We start from the raw sequence: 22,484 nt of genomic DNA on the forward strand, positions 1-22,484 counted from the left end.
TGAAGAGTGAGATATTTCGGAGTATGTTGAAGAGTGAGAGCTTTCGGAGTATGTTGAAGAGTGAGATATTTAGGAGTATGTTGAAGAGTGAGATATTTCGGAATATGTTGAAGAGTGAGATATTTCGGAGTATGTTGAAGAGTGAGATATTTCGGAGTATGTTGAAGAGTGAGATATTTCGGAGTATGTTGAAGACTGAGATATATCGGAGTATGTTGAAGAGTGAGGTATTTCGGAGTATGTTGACGAGTGAGATATTTCGGAGTATGTTGAAGAGTGAGATATTTCGGAGTATGTTGAAGAGTGAGATATTTCGGAGTATGTTGAAGAGTGAGATATTTCGGAGTATGTTGAAGAGTGAGATATATCGGAGTATGTTGAAGAGTGAGATATTTCGGAGTATGTTGAAGAGTGAGATATTTCGGAGTATGTTGAAAAGTGAGATATTTAGCAGTATGTTGAGTGAGATATTTAGGAGTATGTTGAAGAGTGAGATATTTCGGAGTATGTTGAAAAGTGAGATATTTCGGAGTATGTTGAAGAATGACATATTTCGGAGTATGTTGAAGAGTGAGATATTTCGGAGTATGTTGAAGAGTGAGATATTTCGGAGTATGTTGAAGAGTGAGATATATCGGAGTATGTTGAAGAGTGAAATATTTAGGAGTATGTTGAAGAGTGAGATATTTCGGAGTATGTTGAAAAGTGAGATATTTAGCAGTATGTTGAGTGAGATATTTAGGAGTATGTTGAAGAGTGAGATATTTCGGAGTATGTTGAAAAGTGAGATATTTCGGAGTATGTTGAAGAATGACATATTTCGGAGTATGTTGAAGAGTGAGATATTTCGGAGTATGTTGAAGAGTGAGATATTTAGGAGTATGTTGAAGAGTGAGATATTTAGGAGTATGTTGAAGATTGAGATCCGGTAGAAAGAGGCGGGATCCTGAAGCACAGTGAGCGGGATGGGGTGAGGGCGGGAAAGGGAGGAGTTCGGCCAGGCGTGCGCCTCAGTCGCAGCGATAGCGACTCAGACACCCGGGCCCGACCATGACGGAGAACGGTGGCGGTGGTTTGGGGCACAACGGGGAGCTGGAGCCGGGCGAGAGGCTGAGGCCGCGGCTCAAGAAGGCCGAGCTGGGCAACCGGGTGACGGTGGTGCTGGGCGCGCAATGGGGGGACGAGGGGAAAGGCAAAGTGGTGGATCTGCTCGCGCAGGACGCCGACATGGTGTGCAGGTGCCAGGTAAGGAAGGGCCTGGGGAGCGGGAGCGGTGGGGGGAGAGCCGGGGCCTGGCGAGGTTACCCGCCGCTGTGTGTCGCCTCATTCTGGGCCGGTGGTCGCAGGCTTTGCCGGCTTCAGTCTTTGTTTTTCGGAGTGTAGTTAGTGGGGGTGGGTTGCTGAGGGAATCACGATGCCTGTTCCCCCCCCAGGCCGGCTGCTGGTGCCAGGCCCATGGGGTGAGAATATAACCCCCACAGTTGGCGCACTCTGTTGCCGAGGCCGCGTTGTCCGGCCCTCGCTCCTTCCCTTCAGGATGTGTCGGTGTTTGTAGAAGCGGCGGGGAAATAGGCGCCTGAAGACGGGCAAATCTGAGTAAAACCTCCCTAACCTGGGAGCCAGAGCCTCTTCTCTCCTTTTCACTCTCTCACCCCTCCTTTCTCTCTTCACCTTTCTCCTTCTCTCCCCCTTTTCTCTTTCACCCATTACTATCATCCTTCTCCTCACTCATTTCTGTTTCTTTCTCATATTTTCCTCACCTTTCTTCCCCTTCTCTTCACCATTTCTTTCTCTTCTCACCTCTCCCCCCTCTTTCTCACCTTTCCCCCATTTCTTTTTGTCACCCCTTTCACTCCGTTCTCTTCCCCTCTCACCCATTTCTCTCTCTCACTTCTTCTCTCCTTTCCTTTCTGATCATTTTCCCCTCCCCTTCTTTCTTTCTCCCTCTCTCTTTAAACCTCTTTCTATCCCGGGTTATTTTTTAGCGGATTCTGCCCTGGGTGCGATGTGTTTGGATCTCGATACCGAGCACGTTGTTTCCTCTTTCATTCTCTCTTTCGTGTTCTTGCAAAGCGGTGAGGCAACTGTATATGTTGTGTGTCTTTTCAGTGGGGGAGTTGCTGCTTTTGTTATATTGTTGGTTAAAGCACAAATGGGGAAATATGTTTTTATTCGAAGCTCGCCCTTGTTTCTTCACTCTGGTTTATACTGTCCTTGGCGGGAGGAGTACTTCGGAGAGACAGCCGCATGTTCCTGACTCATTGCTAGAGTGTGAGTAACGGGACCACTTCCTCCTGTCTTGAACCCTGGCCTCCGGCCTCATTGTCACTGTTTCCAATATCCTAAAGTCGCAGTAATTACATTCTTTGACGAAGAAAACACCAGGCACAACATTCCGTTTAAAAATAAAGCCCCTTCGCTGTTTGTTTCTACCAAAGGTACAGATGTGAAAGGAAGTTGATATTTGATCACCCCTTTTATATGTAAGAGTTCTTTTAAATGGCCATGGGCGCACACTCTACATTAGAAGACAATAGAAATTGCTGTACCTACTTAAAAACCACATTGAGAAAAGGTTTTGCCAAAATGTTTTTTTTAATAAAAAACATGATTAACAAGTTTCATTCAAGCACACCATTGTGATGGTATTATCGCATTTAAAAAATATGCGCAGAACTTTAAGTCTTCTTACATAGCAGTCACTGCACTTAAAAAAAATAATTGTGAGGTATTGAGATGTTTCAATGTGACTAAGCACAGTGTAAATGTCAGTATTATTTGTTTTGCCCAAAATGTTGCAGGATTCTCCTTTTTAATGAAGATTGTGTTTGGCTTTCACAAAACTCTGCCCTCCTAAAACACTTGCATCTAGTCTGTACTACAACAGCAACAACTTGCATTTATATAGCGCCTTTAACATATACTCCAATACAGTACTGTACTAAGGGAGTGTTGTGTTGCTGACCTTTGTATGAGACATTAAATTCGTACAAGATAAAATATTCCATGGCACGATTTGTAGAAGAGCAGGGCGTGCTTGTGGCGTCCTGGCCAAAATATCTCGCTCCACCGGCAGCATCAAAATTAGATTATTTGGTCATTCAACGTAATTTTTGTTTGTGGGCTCTTGCTGCATATGGAATGGCTGTCACATTTTCCTGTACAACTATGCGCTTAATAGTAAATAATCAAATATGAAGTGGTTTGTGATATTTCCAAGAGACATGATTAGATGCTATTTAAACGTAAGTCTCTCCTGTATGTGATTTAGGAATGTATGATGCATTCAGCTTAAAGGGAGAAAATATTATCACTAGCACTGATGTGTCAAACTTTAAGCACAGAATTAAGTATTGTAGTATGCTGTCTTGAGAGGATAAATGGGTACTATGGAAATAAAGAAAGAGTAGTATGATTTGCAGCCAGCCAGGTACATTGAAAGAGACTGTGTCTTTTTTTTGGAACAGCTTTAATCTCTTACTGAAGCTGTTATGCTGGAATTCCTGATCTTCATGATCAGAAATAACTATTGTGATTGTGTTGTGGTACAGCACTCCTTACTGGACCGATTCATTGTCCATAAACCTTTCTGGCTATTGCCGCAACAGCGCATAATATGTTTCTTCTGTTAATGGCCTACAAAGCACATTGGCTGATCCTATATAATGACTTCATTTGGTGAGTCTGCGGAAGACAATGCGCGGAGTTGCTGTGGGTTTTTTGAGTTGGTTTTGTTTCGTGTTGGAATGGATCGGGGCATTAGTTGCTGTTTTTGGAATTACTCTTATCAACTGTACAGCAAGTTAATGCTTCAGAAGAGGAGGTGCTTGTTTTCTTGACTGGGTTATTGTCGTCGCTATAGAGGGAGAGACGCAAAACATTATCTGCGTTTGTATTCTGTTTCTTTGACGGTTTGTCGAATCACAAGATATGCAGACTAAACAGAAATGCTGGGGCTTGGTAATGTAACTTTAACATGTAGTTGGTAAAAGAAGTAGAACTTAAGCAGATAATGTTTTGCTGCTTCGCGCCCCATAGCAACTATTCAAAACTATCAACAAAACAAGCAACTTCTCTTCTGAAGTTTAACTACTTCTGCTGACACTTGGCAACGAACTAATGCAATATTCTTCTTTATGCATTCCAACACAAAATAGAGCCACCTCAAAGCGTCATAGCAACAAATATTCAGGCCAAACCTTGTACTTTCAGGCAATATAATTACCATTTAACAGTTCTGGGGTACAACGCACTGGCTCTCACCTGCTCTGAATTTGTCACTGAAAGTGGAGCCAACTATTTTCTTCTCCCTTTTTTCAAGGTAACCTTGGTTGTGAAATGCTCTTTGGCTGAGGGAACAGGTGGCGGGACCAAGCCACTTGTCAGTACATTCTGACTTATGATGTTGCATTCGTATTGCTAGAACTGATGCGTGCAGCAGTTTTGTAATCGTCGTGGCCGCTGGTGCGGCAGAAGCCACCCATTTCCATTGCTCAGACTCCATGCATTGGCAACACCTGCGCATTTGTTTAAAAAACTGTTCACGTTGCTGCTTCCAGAAGAGCCTCGGTAAACCACCTCTTTGGGTGGGTGCCGGCTGCCCTGGAGACTGTAGCATTGTGGCACTACTGCTGAAGTAAGTGCAGTGTAAAAGTGAGCTGGACGGTGTAGCTCTCTGCTGATATCATAGAATCATACAGCACAGTAGTAGGCCATTTGGCTCATCGTACCTGTGCCAGCTCTTTGAAAGAGCTATCCAATTAGTTCCACACCCCTGGTCTTTCACCCTAGCACAGCATTTAAAAAAAAATGTATGCTTCCTTTTGGAGAAGCACTTTATTGTAGTGTAATGTATCCAAGTTTGCTGACAATACAAAGCTAGGTGGGACAGTAAGCTGTGAGGAGAACACAAAGAATCTGCAAAGGGATATAGATAGACGAAGTGAGTGGGCAGTAAGGTGGCAGATGGAGTATAATGTAGGGAAATGTGAGGTTATTCACTTTGGTAGGAAGAATAGAAACAGAATATTTTTTAAATGGTGAGAAACTTTCAAATGTTGGTGTGCAGAGCGATTTGGGTGTCCTTGTGCAAGAAACACAGAAAGCTAGCATGCAGGTACAACAAGCAATAAGGAAGGCAAATGGCATGTTGGCTTTTATTGCAAGGGGGTTGGAGTATAAGAGTAAGGAAGTCTTGCTACAATTGTACAGGGCCTTGGTGAGACCACACCTGGAGTACTGTGCACAGTTTTGGTCTCCTTATCTAAGGAAGGATATATTTGCCTTGGAGGCAGTGCAACAAAGGTTCACTAGATTGATTCCTGGGATGAGAGGGCTGTCCTATGATGAGAGATTGTGTAGAATGGGCCGATACTCTCTGGAGTTTAGAAGAATGAGAGGTGAGCTCATTGAAACATACCAGATCCTGAAGGGGATTGACAGGGTAGATACTGAGAGGTTGTTTCCCCTGGCTGGAGTGTCTAGAACTAGGGGGCATAGTCTCAGGATAAGGGGTCAGCCATTTAAGACCAAGATGAGGAGGAATTTCTTCCTTCAGAGAGCTGTGAATCTTTGGAATTCTCTGCCCCAGCGGTGAATGCTGAGTCTTTAAGTACATTCAAGGCTGAGATCGATAGACTTTTGGACACTAGGGGTATCAAGGGATATGGCGATCGGGCGGGAAAGTGGAGTTGAGGTTGATGATCAGCCATGATCTTATTGAATGGTGAGCAGGCTCGCGGGGCCGTATGGCCTACTGCTGTTCTTATTTCTTATGTGCTTATGTTTATTAACACAACATTAAACTTCAGGGTGTGCTGGAACTTGTCTGGGTAAAAGCAGTTCCATAAACTGTGGCCTATGTAAATTTGCATACATCCTGCAAATCAAATTAGCTTCTGCCATTTCCAGTGGCTATCAGTCCACAGCACAAAGTTCCTCACAGACTTTGTACAGCTACCATGAGTTAGACGATAATGGAGATAAGCATGAACCAGAGGAAAACTTTCACTGCTGCAGTAGAAGATAATCTTTCAAGGTTGTGTTCAAGTACATCACCAAGCTACTGCCAGAGAGTTCCAAATTGTATCGCATCTGTGTCGTAGCTCCCTGTGGTCTGTTTGATGGAGAATGGGGGGTGTTCCATTCACCCATCACCCTCCTAATACCCTGGTAATTCTGGCATGTAGCAGAGGCTGGTGTTCATTTGAGAGAATCGCCTGCAATGGCTTCTCTTCCCGCATCGTTACCTCTGGTGTCCCTCAAGGATCTATCCTTAGCCCCCTCCTATTTCTCATCTACATGCTGCCCCTTGGAGACATCATCCGAAATACAGTCAGTTTCCACATGTACGCTGATGACACCCAGCTGTACCTCACCACCACTTCTTTCGACACCCCCCCCCCCCCCCCCCCCCCACAGTCTCTAAATTGCCAGACTGCTTGTCCGACATCCAGTTCTGGATGAGCAGAAATTTTCTCCAATTAAGTATTGGGAGGACTTGTCTTCGGGCCTAGCCACTGATTCCATCCCTCTCCCTAACACCTGTCTGAGGCTGAGCCACACTGTTCGTAACCTTGGTGTTGTATTTGACCCTGAAATGAGCTTCCGACCACGTATCCGCAGCACAACTAAGACCGCCTATTTCCACCTCCGTAACATCGCCCGTCTCCGCCCTTGCCTCAGCTCATCCGCTGCTGAAACCCTCATCCATGCCTTTGTTACCCCTCGACTTGACTATTCTAACGCACTCCTGGCTGGCCTCGCACGTTCTACCCTACGTTAAATTAAGGTCATCCAAAACTCGGCTGCCCGTGTCTTAATTCACACCTAGTCCCGTTCACCCATCACCCCTGTGCTCGCTCACTAACATTTGCTTTCGGTTAAGCAGCGCCTTGATTTCAAAATTCTCATCCTTATTTTCAAATCCCTCCATAGCCTCGCCCCTCCCTATCTCTGTAATCTCCTCCAGCCCCACAACCCCCGAGATATCTGCGCTCTAATTCTACCCTCTTGAGCATCCCTGATTATAATCGCTTAACCACTGCTGGCTGTGCCTTCTGTTGCCATGGCCTTAAGCTCTGGAATTCCCTGCCTAAACCTCTCTACCTCCCCCTCCTCCTTTTAAGACGTTCCTTAAAACCTACCTTTCTGACCAAGCTTTTAGTTATCTGCCCTAATTTCTCCTTGTGTGGTTCAGTGTCAAATTTTTTGTCTTATAATACTCCTGTGAAGCGCCATGGGATGTTTTACTACTTTAAAGGTGCTAAATAAATGCAAGTTGTTGTTGTGTGTGAACGCTAAATATAGTTTTTTTTAGGTTAAATTTTTTTTCCTGCCTGTAATCTCTCCACATTAAGTATTTCCCAGAAATGCGTGTGTCTAAAACTAAAAGACTGTGAATAATCTGATTATTCCATGTCCTGTTTTAGTGACATTTTTTCTTTTGAAAAAGACTGCTGTGTACTCTACCCTAGTGAGGATTTCCGAATGTGCCTGTGGCAATGCTGTCTGTCTAGTGTGCTGCTCCCATAGATTTGCAGTATAACTACACTACAGAGTTTCCACATCAGCACTGCCATTTAAAAAATATTCTGGTAGCGTGCAGGTTGTGCTCAAGTACAGGGTGTAGCTTTGCTTAATCTGTGCTTTGAATGTAACATTTCTGGACAATACTGTGTTACTTTAAAGTTTTTTTGGGTGAGTTCTTTTGTCAAAGATTGGGGTGAGAGTGCTGGGGAATTGCACACATTACTAGTTTGAGCACTAAATGCAAGAGTTCAGCACTCAGGGATAACACAGCCAGGTGCAGGTAATGTTTCCTCTGCTCTACCTTAACAATGTGACTTATTTACAGACCCACAAGAGTGCCCGAATGCATCATTGGGGACTTTTCCACTGCCTATTAACCATTTAAAAAAAAAAAAATGGTAATGGAACTTGGAGTAGACAAATCTCCAGGACCTCCTGGCTTCCATACTAGGGTATTAACAGATAGATGGGGAAACTGCAGATGCATTTGTCATAATTTTCCAAAGAGCTCTAAGTCCAGGAGTGTGCCCTTAGATTAGAAAATTGCAAATATCACTCCTATTATTTAAGACTGGAGGGAGGGAGAAACTACAGACCTGTCAGTTTAACATAAGTTGTGGGGATGTTACTGGAATCTATCATCATGTACAAATCTACAGTTACACTGTCCAAGTTTGAGCTGATCAGAGATTAAGCATGGATTTGTGAAGGGTAGGTCATGTCTGACTGATGTAGTTGAAGTTTTTGAAGAGCTCACTAAAAAAAGTGGACAGACGTGTGACTATGGATGTTGTTTATATGGACTTCTAGCAGGCATTTGATAAAGTTCCACACGAGATTATTAGCTAAATGAGAACACGTGGCGTTGGAGGTAACCTTGGGATATGGGTTGATAATAGTTTGGGAGGTAGGAGACACAAGAGTAGGGATAAAAAGAATGTACTCTGATTGGCTGTTTGTGACAAGTGGTGTTCCTCGGGGATCTGTACTGGGGCCTCTATATATGACCTAGATGAACATAAGAAATAAGAGCAGGAATAGGCCAATATATGGCCCCGCGAGCCTGCTCCACCATTCAATAAGATCATGGCTGATCATTAACCTCAACTCCACTTTCCTGCCCGATCGCCATATCCCTTGATACCCCTAGTGTCCAAAAATCTATCGATCTCAGCCTTGAATATACTTAAAGACTCAGCATTCACCTCTGGGGCAGAGAATTCCAAAGATTCACAGCTCTCTGAAGGAAGAAATTCCTCCTCATCTCGGTCTTAAATGGCCTACCACATTATCCTGAGACTATGCCCCCTAGTTCTAGACACTCCAGCCAGGGGAAACAACCTCTCAGCATCGACCGTGTCAATCCCCTTCAGAATCTTGTATGTTTCATAGAAACATAGAAGATAGGAGCAGGAGTAGGCCATTCGGCCCTTCGAGCCTGCTCCGCCATTCAACGAGATCATGGCTGATCATCCAAACCCTAGCACCCGGTCCCTACACCGACAGCCATCCCACCCAAGCCCTATCCCCGTAACCCCATGTATTTAATCCCCCCTAACACTAAGGGTCAATTTTTTTTTATCATGGCCAATCAACCTAACCCGCACATCTTTGGACTGTGGGAGGAAACCGGAGCACCCGGAGAAAACCCACGCAAACACGGGGAGAATGTGCAAACTCCACACAGACAGTCGCCCGAGGCAGTCACCAGTCAATGAAATCACCTCTCATTCTCCTAAACTCCAGCGAGTATAGAGGAATAGAGAGTTGTATATCCTAGTTTTCAGTTGACACTAAGTTAGGAGGAACAGTCAGTTGTGTAGATGGGAGCAGGAAGTTACAAAGGGACAGAGACAGATTAAGTGAGTGGGCAAAACTGCTGCAGATGGAGTTCAATGTGGGGAAGTGTGAAGTAATCCACTAATGAGAGACTAGAAATTGTGGAGAAATAAAGAGATTTGGTTGTCCAGGTACGCCAATCACAGGTACAAAAAGTAATCAAGTAAACTGAGCTTGAGAGATTTTGTCAGGTAAGGGTATCAAGGGATAGGGCTCAAAGACGGATAAATAGAGTTGAGGTACAGATCAGCCATGATTTAATTGAGTGGCGGAGCAGGCTTGACCTATGTTCTTTAACCTTACAGAGTGAGGCTGCAAGTCTTACCGTGAGCTCACACACCCATTGAAATTGCCCAAACCCATTTCACCAAGGAGCCTTCAAGACTGATGAAGACTTTCATCTCGTCAGTCTAGTTTGGATTTTAGACCAGAAGTGTGAGAATGGTGCACTAACCCACAATATTTCAGTAAATTACAATTTCCTATAATCTCTGAGGTAGTGCTGTCTGGAGTATCTTATATCTATATATATATAAATCGATACATCTGTCTGTCATTCTGTCTGGCAATGCGCTCGAAAGTTACAGGGCGTACCTACGCGCGCGTTACCTCCAAAGAAAGCTTACGCTTCCGAGACGGTTTTAAGCGTATTTACGTTTCGGCCGGGCTCTAAAATCGCGCCCGCGGTATCCCAAAAACCTTCAACGTTCCGCTCATTAGCATCTCATTATCCGCTTATTAGCGACAGAGTGACCTCGACCTCGAGCTCGACCAATCGTACACCAGGTTGCTGGCGTGTGCCGCCGGGCCAATCGGTGCGTGTGGGGCTGGGCCTTATCGTTCTGAACCGAGGTGAGTCGCCGCCATCTTGATTCCAAACTTTTCCTTTTTCCCGCTTTCTGCGTCTTAAAAAAAAACGTTGCTTTTAAAACACATTGTTTTTAAAAAAAAATGATTTAGAAAGTAATTAACTTATCTAATCTCATTAATTTTCCTACCTTTCCCCGTTTTTCCAGGTAGGCCTAGAAGCCTCGGCGTCTCCTCCGCACCCACGCCCGAGCTAGGCACCTCCCGGCCCCACTCGAAGGCTGGAGGGCCAAGCCTCAGCCCAGCGCCGCTAGGGTGCACGCGCAGCAGGAGCTGAGACGCGGCGTCTCTCTCTGGCTCGGCCGGGGGGCGGGGCTTGCTGAGCGTCCAGCGTTACCCTGGCAACCGGGTCCGCCGGCTGTCTCGCACAGCCGCAATCGGCGATCTTCACCTGGGGGGGGGGGGGGCACACCCTCCCTCCCTTCTGCCCCCTCCCTTCCCCCCCCCCTCCCTTCCCCCCCCCTCCCTTCCTTCCCCCCCTCCCTTCCTTCCCCCCCTCCCTTCCTTCCCCCCCTCCCTTCCTTCCCCCCCTCCCTTCCTTCCCCCCCCTCCCTTCCTTCCCCCCCCTCCCTTCCTTCCCCCCCCTCCCTTCCTTCCCCCCCCCCTCCCTTCCTTCCCCCCCCCTCCCTTCCTTCCCCCCCCCTCCCTTCCTTCCCCCCCCCTCCCTTCCTTCCCCCCCCCTCCCTTCCTTCCCCCCCCCTCCCTTCCTTCCCCCCCCCTCCCTTCCTTCCCCCCCCCTCCCTTCCTTCCCCCCCCTCCCTTCCTTCCCCCCCCTCCCTTCCTTCCCCCCCCTCCCTTCCTTCCCCCCCCTCCCTTCCTTCCCCCCCCCCTCCCTTCCTTCCCCCCCCTCCCTTCCTTCCCCCCCCTCCCTTCCTTCCCCCCCCTCCCTTCCTTCCCCCCCCTCCCTTCCTTCCCCCCCCTCCCTTCCTTCCCCCCCCTCCCTTCCTTCCCCCCCTCCCTTCCTTCCCCCCCCCTCCCTTCCTTCCCCCCCCCTTCCTTCCCCCCCCCTCCTCCCTTCCTTCCCCCCCCCTCCTCCCTTCCTTCCCCCCCCCCTCCCTTCCTTCCCCCCCTTCCCTCCCCCCCCTCCCTTCCCCCCCCCTCCTCCCTTCCCCCCTCCTCCCTTCCCCCCTCCTCCCTTCCCCCCTCCTCCCTTCCCCCCCTCCCTTCCCCCCCTCCCTTCCCCCCCTCCCTTCCCCCCCTCCCTTCCCCCCCTCCCTTCCCCCCCTCCCTTCCCCCCCTCCCTTCCCCCCCTCCCTTCCCCCCTCCTCCCTTCCCCCCTCCTCCCTTCCCCCCCTCCCTTCCCCCCCTCCCTTCCCCCCCCTCCCTTCCCCCCCTCCCTTCCCCCCCTCCCTTTCCCCCCCTCCCTTTCCCCCCCTCCCTTTCCCCCCCTCCCTTTCCCCCCCTCCCTTTCCCCCCCTCCCTTTCCCCCCCCTCCCTTTCCCCCCCCTCCCTTCCCCCCCTCCCTTCCCCCCCCCCCCTCCCTTCCCCCCCCCCCTCCCTTCCCCCCCCCCTCCCAGTCGCTCGCTCTCTTTTCCCCCCCCCCCCCCAGTCGCTCGCTCTCTCTCTCTTCCAACAACAACATGCCCTCGAAAAAGCCTCGGCACCGCCGGGCACTCCAGCTAGTTTAAGTATAAATCACTGGTTGCTCCACAGCAACTCTGCTTCTTATTCCTTCTGATAGGGAGACCAAGTGACGATGCCAGAAATGCGAGGGTATACCTATCAGGAAAGGATGAACAGGCTGGGTCTCTTTTCTCTTGAAAAGTGAAGGCTAAAGGGTGACCTAATAGAGGTTTTTAAAAATTATGAAAGGTTTTGATAGAGTGGATACAGAGAGAATGTTTCCATTTGTGGGGAAGAGCATAACTAGAGGCCATCAATATAAGATAGTCACCAAGAAACCAAACCGGGAATTCAGAAGAAACTTCTTTACCCAGAGAGTGGTGAGAATGTGGAACTCGCTACCACAGGGGGAGGTTGAAGCGAATAGTATAGATGCATTTAAGTGCCGGTTAGATAAGCATGTGAGGGAGATGGGAATAGAGGGTTATGCTGATCGATTTTAAATGAGGCAAGACAGGAGGAGGTTCGAGTGGAGCATCAACGTCGGCATGAACTGGTTGGGCTGAATGGCCTGTTTCTGTGCCGTATATCCTATGTAAGTGCTCTAATTTTAAACTCAATTATCCTTGTAGGGTTTTGATGCACGGATTTGGTGGAATCTACTCTGGGGGAGGAAGTGGCCATGTTTTTTTTTTTGCTGACCTCAGTAACCTGGCCTTTCCCCAATGACCGTAGCCATGGATTATGAGCAGCAATGCCTCTCTACTTGGTGTTGGGATGTGCCTATTTTGACCCATTTCCCTACTAGGGTACTTGAGTAGTGGTGGTCTTAAAGGGGCAAGTAACATTAACCACAGCTCCCTCCTTGATGTAGGTAAACATCACAATCGTACTGCAGACCCCAGGCTACCAGTGACAATGTCACCCGAGATCAGCTTATCAATTGTAATTCTGAATAAAGTATTGACCAACTCCACCGTACCTGCAGTTTTCCAAGTATTCCCACGCTCAAAAAACATGAACATGGTGCTTTTTTTTTTCCCAAAGCAGGATCATTTTTGTGGGTTAAATGTTTAGGAGTCCTTTCTCTGTTTTCCCAAATATGTTGGGAGATGGACCAATACTTAAAGCTTTAAATCAGCAAAGTTCTAGTGCTGTACAAAGATGGAGTCCCTAGCAGGCACTTTCAAAATTTGCAAGTTCCCAATAAATACTTGCTTTGTATTTTCAAGGATGCAGACTGCCATTTCCCAAAGAATGCTACTAGTTGTACCTTGATCTCCAGTCATCCATTTCAAATGTTCATTCCTTGCAGCCAAAGGCTACATATGTAACTCAGTTTAAATAAAAGCTGCTTGTGTCTGTGTGTGTCATTGTTTAGTGAAACTTGTTCCTGCTTGTATTTGTTTGTCAAATGTAGCCTTCAGTGTTCCTGTGTTGTGTAATACATGCTTCCAGTACAGTATAGCCTACACATGGGCGTTCCCCACCCTAAGCCTGTAACTTGAGAAAGTACAGGCCCTAATTACTGAATTTAAAGCCCATTAAGATCTGCCATTTTGGGTCTCCCCTTATTCTAGAGAATGTTCCAATGGCAAGTCACAAATGCTCTTGACTCTCTCAAACCCAAATCTATCCAAGACTTGGATCATTTCTTCCCTTCGCCCTCACCGTGTTGAAATTTAGACTCTTGGCTCAGCCTATTTTCTAACTCATTCTTTCCCAGAACTTCAAAACTGTTGACTTGCCTTCCTCTTTCAATCTTCTTTTGCCGTCGTCGTGTTTTTATCTCTCATCTTCTCTTGCACTCTTCAATCGTGCAGCTGTCCTGCAGTAAAGGTTTTGATCATTCACTTTTTTTTTAAAAAAAGGCACCTCGAGACCGATCATTCACTTTTTTTTTTTAAAAGGCACCTCGAGACCAACATCCCAGTTACTTGGAAATTGGCTCTTTGATGTGTCTATCACCTCAAACTAACTTATTCCCTGGATGGCACCAGGTATTGTTGAATCGTCGACTTTCTGGTTGCTCTATGCAGCCGTTCCTCAGCTCATCTGCAAACTGCACTACCTGGCCAATTTGTACAAAATATGGAAAGAAAATTCACTAATAAAATTATTTAAAATTGCAGTAATGATAATTCCTCAAGATAAGTCTTCACACATTTGTTTTGCAATTCTTTTGATTTCTGAGGAGCAAGGAGATATTTGCTCCCCTATGCAGTCTCCTTTAACAGATAGGTATGTTATTGTGTACATGTTTCAGTTATCTTGAGTGCCCCAGGCAAGCTGTTTGACCACTAATCTCCAGCTCTACAGCAAGTCCCGTGATCCCTCCCAGTCAGACACCAGTCTCTCTAGGTTTCGGTTTGGCCTCGCCTGCGTGTTACGCCAAAGCTCTGAGACATGTCCGTGCTGCCACTTAGGATCCAGCTCAACAGCAATAGGAACACAATGTAGGACCTGCTTGCTACCTCTTCACCTCTGGCCCCATGCTTTTGCACTCCAAACCCAAACCAGCTCTTGTTCTTCATTCTCATGTTTCTCTCTGAAGTCTGTTTCCACAGCTCTAGATGATCTATCCATGCCCCACCTGCATTGCCCATGCTGGTAGCCCCTTCTGACCCAGTATGTGTTGGCTACCATCTTGCATGCTCTGGGCTTTAAAACATTTTTTTTTAAGAATACAAATTTAATGAACAAATAAATGAACATGGTTTTGGAAAGCAACTGAACGTTTTAGCTTCTACAATACTAGCATCTGAAAATCCTGCATTATTTACAAACTACGTTACAATTTTTGACTGAAAGACGTCACTGCTGTATAGCATTCCGTTTCCTTCGAGGAGTTCAACATAAGGAGGCTTCAGAGCCAGCACTGGGTTTGGGATGGACATTTTCTACTCTGGCAAACCCATCTCCCAAACAGACCAACCAGGTGGCCTTGGAAATGGGACTACACACTGCTATCCAGGATGGTGATGGAAGTGATCTTCTAGTTTGCCAAGGGAGACAGAAGGGAGTTTGAGGATTGGACACGCGCGTGAGAGGAAAGCCATGGTTTGGTATCCAGGCGCTCGTTCATCTGCCCATCGAGAGAGTGTCTGTGGAAGGTTTTAAAAAAAAGAGTAGAAGACATGCAGAAGCTGTGAGAGAGGGGAGAAGTGTGAAGGAGAGACAGAAAAAGCAAGAGAGAAAAAAAAGCAGAGGTGACGAGAGAGACTAGCACAGAGAGAGAATGATGGAAGAAGAGGCAAGTAGAAAGCCGGGAAGACAAACCGAGCCCCAAGGAGAAAAATTAGAGATTGGGAAATGGGGAGCGAGACAGTTAAAGACCGAGACCCAGTTTTTAACTTTTCATCCGTGAGCAACAGACTAACTAGTGTTTGAGTATCTTTCCAATAGTGCTGCTGGCGTTTTGTTTCTTTCTCAGTCCCTTAGCTTTTCTAGTTTTACTCTTTTTTTGGTATTTGCTTTTTTTTCATTCTGTCTGACTCACTCCATTCTTTCTCTTTCACTCATGAATACAGGAATTCCCATTACAGACGGGAGGACTGAAACTTGTAACTAGACTTGAAATGTTTTCTGTGCTGGGATCTACACCCAAAGCTCGGCTTATGAACTTGCCAATTCTGTAATTGGTAATTAAGTCAAGTTAAATGCATTGGAAACACAAAGTACAGTTCTGAATACTAGTATGATTACATTACTATTTGTCAAAGTATGCAATTGGGTGTGCTAATGTCCAAATTATTTGCTTTGAACAGGTAGCAGTATAATTATGTATTACTTTATTTGCCATATATGGGTGTTTTTAATGCTGCAGAGTTCGGGCTCAGACCCCTGCTATCCTGTGCCTGCAACTTGAATATGACGGTTGTCCCTTCCAGTAATGACGCATCCTTGATACACTTGTGTTTGAAGCAAAGGAAGATGAACTCTGCTGGGAGATGCATGAAAGCAGTCTAGACACGTTCTTCTGTCCTTGTACCCACTTGGTCTCTGCTTCACCCCCCCACCAATCCCACAGTGATACAGTGGAGATCAGGAACCACACGATGGGGAGGATTGTGGTTGGCACAAAGCAGTCTACTGTCCACACGAGTGAATTACTAACCATATAGCGCATGCTGCACTATTCACCCTATTGATATGTTTTCGTAGCACTGTTTCTGCTTATAGGCGTAACCAAACATGCAAACTATTTAAACTCTCCTTTGTCTCACGCCTTGGAGAAATTCGGGCACTCAACGAATACAACTACCATTAATCAGAAGACCTGGACTAACCAGTTAAACTGATCTCTCTAACTCTTTCCACATCTCGTATTGGTGATCACACCCTTGTATATGCTTATAATAATTGAAACCTATTTTCATCTCTGCTGTAACGTTGAAATGTTTAAGACCACAGCCTTTACTTGTCTTTGTACAGGGTTAGCAGAGTTATGTTAGCTACTTTGTTTAGCTTGAAGTGGATACCAGACCAATGGCCTGCTCTCTGCAACCAATGTCAGCAACAGAATACGAACTACAATATAGTTCTAGCAACCATCATTGGTAACAAAAGCTGTGGTTCTCTTGAGGTTCTTGATGAGCTGGACTTGGACATACTTTCAGGTGGTAGTGTTGGGCTGGTTAATCTCATTGCCAACTTTCTCTGTAGTAATTTTGCTAGTATTGGGAATGCCACTACATGGCTTGACCTTCAAGGTAATCCACAAGTGAGCCGCTGTTTGTCATGCTATTTTTAGTCTCACTGAATGTTGAGTATCTTTTTGGCTGCATAAAGACCACAGCATTCACTTATCAACAGCGAAAAGCTATTGAGAGGTATTTTTTCCCCCCCAAAAAAGGTATTGATTGCCATGATCGTGTCAGCTGTGGCTCAGTGGGTAGCACCCTCTCCTCTGAGTCAGAAGGTTGTGGGTTCAAGTCCCACTCCAGGGACTTGCGCACATAAAGCTAGGCTGACACTCCAGTGCAGTGCTGCACTGTCGGCGGTGCCGTCTTTCGGATGAGACGTTAAACCCGAGGCCCTGTTTGCTCTCTCAAGTGGACGTAAAAGATCCCAGGGCACTATTTCAAAAAAGAGCAGGGAAGTTATCCCTGGTGTCCTGGTCAATATTTCTCCCTCAACCAACATAACAAAAACAGATTATCTGGCCATTTTCACATTGCTGTTTGTGGGAGCTTGCTGTGCACAAATTGGCTGCTGCGTGTCCCACATTACAACAGTGACTCCACTTCAAAAAAGTACTTCATTGGCTGTAAAGCGTTTTGAGACGTCCGGTGGCCGTGAAAGGTGCTATATAAATGCAAGTCTTTCTTTGATATGTTTGGGACCGATTTGGTATGGTATTTATATAATGTACGAATCCTATACCATAAAGCACAAACACGAGACGTTTTAATATATACGTTCTTGAGGCTTTCTGTTTGTCACACCTATATCCTGTTATGACAATGTAACGGTAATGCTCGCTGTTATTCTCTTTAATAAGGTGGCACTAACATTTCTTACCACTGGTGGCGCTGTGGTTTGAGCCGCCTGGGTCCACTTGCCATTTTGTCCTGTTACAATAAACACGGCTAAAAACATTTTCTTGGACCAACTGTGAGCAAGGCCGCAAAGGGTTCACTGGTATATCCAGTATTTTCTGGTGCCAGTTGTCTGTGTGTGCAGGCAACCAACAATTAGGCTAAATACATCAACAGATAGGGATCTGTGATGATACTCCTTTTATTATTTATATATTGTGTGTGTGTGTGTAATATATTCCCTTGACCAGATTCCTCTTTCAACCTCTGCTGAAGCCACTGACTCGTGTTCCTTGGCCAGTGGCAGCCCTCTGATCCCTTATTCAAGTCCCAGTCTAGAGACCTGAGCGCAAAAATCTAGGCTGACACTCCAGTGCAGTGCTGAGGGAGTGCTGCACTGTCTGAGGTGCTGTCTTTCGGATGAGATGTTAAACCGAGGCTCCATCTGCTCGCTCAGGTGGATGTAAACGATCCCGCAGCACTATTTCGAAGAAGAGCAGGGGAATTCTCCCCGGTGTCATGGCCAATAGTTATCCCTCAATCAACATCATTTATAAAATAAAAAAAATTTAAAAAAAGATCTGGTCCTTACCACATTGCTGTTTGTGGGAGCTTGCTGTGCACAATTGGCTGCCGCCTTTTCTACATTACAACAGTGACTAGACTTCAAAAAGTACTTTGGCTGTAAAGCGCTTTAGGACATCCTGAGGTCGTGCAAGGCGCTATATAAATGGAAATCTTTTTTCTTTTATTAACTTGCCATTCTTCTGTGAGTTTAGACGGTGAGTGTTGGCATGGTTATTTTATTATGGAGTGGGAGGGGGAAGAGAGACATCGTGGTTAAAACCTAGTTCTGTTTTTCCCTGATGTCGAACACCACCATCCAGCAGGGGTACTGAATAGTAATCGGGAGCAGGAAACCTGGCTGATCTTTCACCTCTTGGGGCACTGAGGCTCATTTGGTGCTCCCACTACAGCCCCAGCTGTGATCAAACCTGGGATCTTCCTGATCGATATGGCGCAGTACTACATCAGGGGGAGGATTAGAGTGTGTTTGAAATCCGAGCTGGTCTTTCAATGGGGATAGAAGTGACCAAGGTTTATAATTGCAGTATTTGAAAATGGTGTTGCAAAGGTTTAATAAACAACCACCTTGAGGTTCAGTGCAGGGACATTGCAATAGCACAAGTACATTAAAACTGAACCTTTGGTTTCCTGACTAATGTGTTGGTGTAATATATTTTGTTTGTGCCCTCGAATATAAACAAAAGCAGAATGGGAATTTGACTGGAAGACCAGAAAGTGAGTCAAAAAGAAAATGCTGCAGATGCTGGAAATCCGAAATAAAAACCGAAAATGCTGGAGAGACTCGGCAGGCCAGGCAGCATCTGTGAAGAGAGAAACAGAGTTAACGTTTCAGGTCGCTGACCTTCCGTCAGAACTGGAAAAAAGAGGAAATGGAACAGATTTTTAAGCAAGTGATCACTTGTGCGATTTGATAGTCTCCAGCTTTCCTGTCACCAGCCTCTGAAATAGCTGTGAAAATAGGCGGTCTGTGGCACCATTTTTGATGAATGTGGATTTAGCTGGGTGTTTTTCCCCACCTGCCTACGTCATTGTGAAGTTGGCGGGAGGTAGAACCCTGCTTGTGCTCAGCCCAATGCGAAAGGTCTCAACTGTTGGCACGATGTTCCCTCCAGCTAAATATTGGGAAGACCGAAGCCATTTTCATTGGTCCCCACCACAAACTCCGTTCCCTAGCCACCGATTCCATCCCTCTCCCTGGCAACTGTCTGAGGCTGAACCAAACTGTTCGCAACCGTGGTATTTGACCCCGCGATGAGTTTCCGACCACTTCTCCATGCCATTGTTGAGACCGCTGATTTCCACCTCCATAACATCGCTCGACTCCGCCCCTGCCTTGGCTCATCTGCTGAAACCCTCATCTATGCCTTTGTTACCTCTAAACCTGACTATTCCAACGCACTTCTGGCTGGTCTCCCACTTTCTACCCTCCCGTAAGCTTGAGGTCATCTAAAACTCTGCTGTCCTAACTCGCACCGTCCCGTTCACCCATCGCCCCTGTGCTCGCTGACCTACATTGGCTCCCGGTTAAGCAACACCTCGATTTAAAAATTCTCATACTTGTTTTCAAATCTCTCTGTGGCCTCGCTCCTCCCTATCTCTAATCTACTCCAGCCCTACAACCCTCCGAGATATCTGCGCTCCTCCAATTCTGGTCTCTTGCGCATCCCCAATTTTAATCGCTCCACCATTGGTGGCCATACCTTCAGCTGCCAAGGCGTTGAGCTCTGAAATTCCCTCCCTAAACCCCTCTGCCTCTCTACCTCACAGGTTTTAAGGAACACCTTAAAAAAGATCATCGGCCCTAATATGTCCTTATGTGGCTCGGTGTCAAATTTTGTTTGATAACGCTCCTGTGGAGCGCCATGGGACGTTTTACTGCGTTAAAGGCGCTACATAAATACAAGTTGTTGATATTTAGTGGGTGGAAATAGTCGACAAGGCAGTGCAGCAGCCTGCCACCTGTTTGACACGAGTTTGTACTGTAGTCTGTGCACATTGGTAGTAATGCAAGAACATCTCTTCCAGGTGGTCTGACTACATTGATGGGCCTTCTGCCTTGTGCTGTACGTCTGCAATGGATTGATGCCCGAGAGAGATTGCACCATTCCCAAAAGTGCAGTAGAAAAGCATTAATGTGGGGAAAGTTTCATTTGCACGGTAAATTAAAATCATGCTTCTGTAGTTCAGATGTGTTCGTGGTCTGATGAACTGCACCCAAATGACTTGGGAGCTTCGAGGCTCCTCCAGTTATGGATTGCACTTCTCGCATAACGGCTTAAGGAATGTCTTTTTAACATACAGATTAAAGGTGCCTCTTTAAAACAGAAAAGTGCTGTTGCAATGGAAGACGAGAGCAGTAATTATACCACATACGCACCAATGAGGCTTTCTATTTCTGGGAGAAATGGAAGTCGTTACAGGTTATCCCATGGGCTGGACATTTTATTTTCAAGGTGCAAAGTTACAGTACGTCCTGATACCAAATGGTTCAGTATGAAAATCAAGCCTTGACTGACGGCTGTTTTCCTTCCACACGCTACCTTTATCTCTCCTCTCCACCCCACTTCCCCAAATAGGTAATCTACGTTCCGCTGATGACGGAGATAAAGTTGCTCTCTTTTAGCCATAGAGATCAGGTTGGCTCATCTCAGCTGGGGCAGAGATAAGGTTGTTGCAATCTCTTTCCGCCCCTCTCGGTTAAGAGAGGGAAATTTGTACATTCGCTGTACAGGATGTGTCTGCATGAGAACGGGTTCAGCCTTCAGCTATGCTGTCCTCCACAGCCGGAGAGCCTGCCGATACTTGCAGTCCGGATCCAAATTTGCATGTGGTACTGCAGGGTGATCGGGGAGTTGATGCCTTCAGGAGGGGAAAGGCATCATCTACAATTCTCGTCTGTCTTTCTCCCTCCGCCCCATTAGGCAACTGATTTTAGAATCACACTCTGGGAGTCACTTATCGTCATGGCATGCATACATTCCAATTGAGACTTTTTTTTTCTTGCATGGAAAGCCCCCCAAGATGGTTGAACAGTCCATCCATGCTTTTTAGTTCAGAAATGTTTGGCCAGTAATATTTCACTAGACTCCTGAATGTTTGCTGATTTTATGGCGCATTCAATGGAAGATTAATGTCGTAATTTCCCCATCTCCTCCACCTCTTCCAGTTTTCTCCCCTTCACTCCTATAAGTTTATCTGCAAAGTATGCACATCTGTGTGCGTCATGGGCATGCAATTTGTGACCCTGCTGTGTCAGCTGGTGCATATTGTCAGCTTGGCTTAGTTAGTAGCGCAGCGCTGTTGGTCTTTAAAAAATAGCCATTGTTCTGTAGGCAAATAACTGGCAGCCAATTTGTGCACCACCACAAACCGCAGAGATAAATTTCTTTTGATAGTGTTGGTTGAGGGATAAATGTTCCCTTGCTCCTCTTTGAATAGTGCCATGGAATCTTTTGCATGCAGCTGAACAGGTAGACAGGATCTTGGTTCAACCACATCCAAACGACGGCACCTCCAACGAGTCTGTGCTACACTGAACTGTCGGCCTAGATTGTGTGGTCGAGTTCCTGGAGTCAGACTTGGACCCGCACTGTTTGTTTGCCTGACTGGTGAGTGCTACCACTGAGCCAGCTGATGGAATAGATTTACAGCCACGACGCTGCTCTCTTTGTCCCCCAAGTCCATAAGCTGTTAAGTGAGAAGTGCAATCCATAACTGGAGGAGCCTCGAAGCTCCCAAGTCATTTGGGTGTAGTTCATCATACAGGAAACTCTTTGGTATCCGGCACCGACGGGACCGGGATGGTGCCGGTTGATAAAAAATTCCGGATAGCGGAGAGCTATATCTACTGAGGCTATTTTTAACAAACAAAAATAAAAAAAATCAATAAATGTGCAGTATAATTGGGTACTCACCTACAGAATGTTGTGTTAAATGGATGGTGGAAGATGCTTGATTAAGTACAGTAATGCCAGTTGAGGGTAATCCATAACTCTTTAATTACTTAACAGTAAAACAAAACTTATAAACGACTGTATACTGTAGTTTTCATAGTGAGCATTGTGCCGGTTATTAGAGAGTTCCCTGTAGATGCAGAATCATTGCTCTAAGCCGTAAAGTAATTTACAAAGGCAACCGTGAGACCTGGAACTCTGTTTGTGGATGACCCTGGGACAAAAGAGACTGTACAACTATTTGCTGCTCCTTAACAGTTACTAATCTTTTTATTAAAAAAAAAAGAAACGTGCACAACTTACGTTTCCTAAGAAGTTCCTGTTTTTCCATGAAAGCTATTTTAGTAACCTAAAGTGGTATTACACATACTGACTTCTTGAGTAAACTGATGGTGCCTGTGCTTTTTGGCCAATCTGTGGATTAAATGTACCTTGTAAACACAAAGTTTATTAGTATTTTGTAAGGTAGCATGATCTCTGCAGTCTGCTTTCAGATGAAAGGTAACCCAAGTGGGGGAAAATATTTCAACTACGAATCGGGCTAGGAACTGAATGAAGTGGAAATATTTCCATTCCGCTTTGTTGAATAGTGCCCATGGAACCA

At 45.9% G+C, this 22,484-nt stretch overlaps 1 protein-coding gene across 1 annotated transcript in view; it reads left to right on the forward strand.

The window, feature by feature from the left end:
- The first annotated feature begins 977 nt into the window (after positions 1-977).
- Positions 978-22,484, forward strand: part of adss2 (adenylosuccinate synthase 2) — a 106,385-nt gene continuing 84,878 nt past the window's right edge. Inside the window, exon 1 of the mRNA XM_085979808.1 lies at positions 978-1,245. Within this exon, the coding sequence (XP_085835934.1) occupies positions 1,051-1,245 (195 nt within the window). The 5' untranslated portion in view covers positions 978-1,050. The remainder of the gene's footprint in view (positions 1,246-22,484) is intronic.

Source organism: Somniosus microcephalus, chromosome 3 (genome assembly GCF_052327205.1).
Source record: "Somniosus microcephalus isolate GS21.2 chromosome 3, FLI_Smic_1.0, whole genome shotgun sequence".
Classification (NCBI taxonomy): Eukaryota; Metazoa; Chordata; class Chondrichthyes; order Squaliformes; family Somniosidae; genus Somniosus; species Somniosus microcephalus.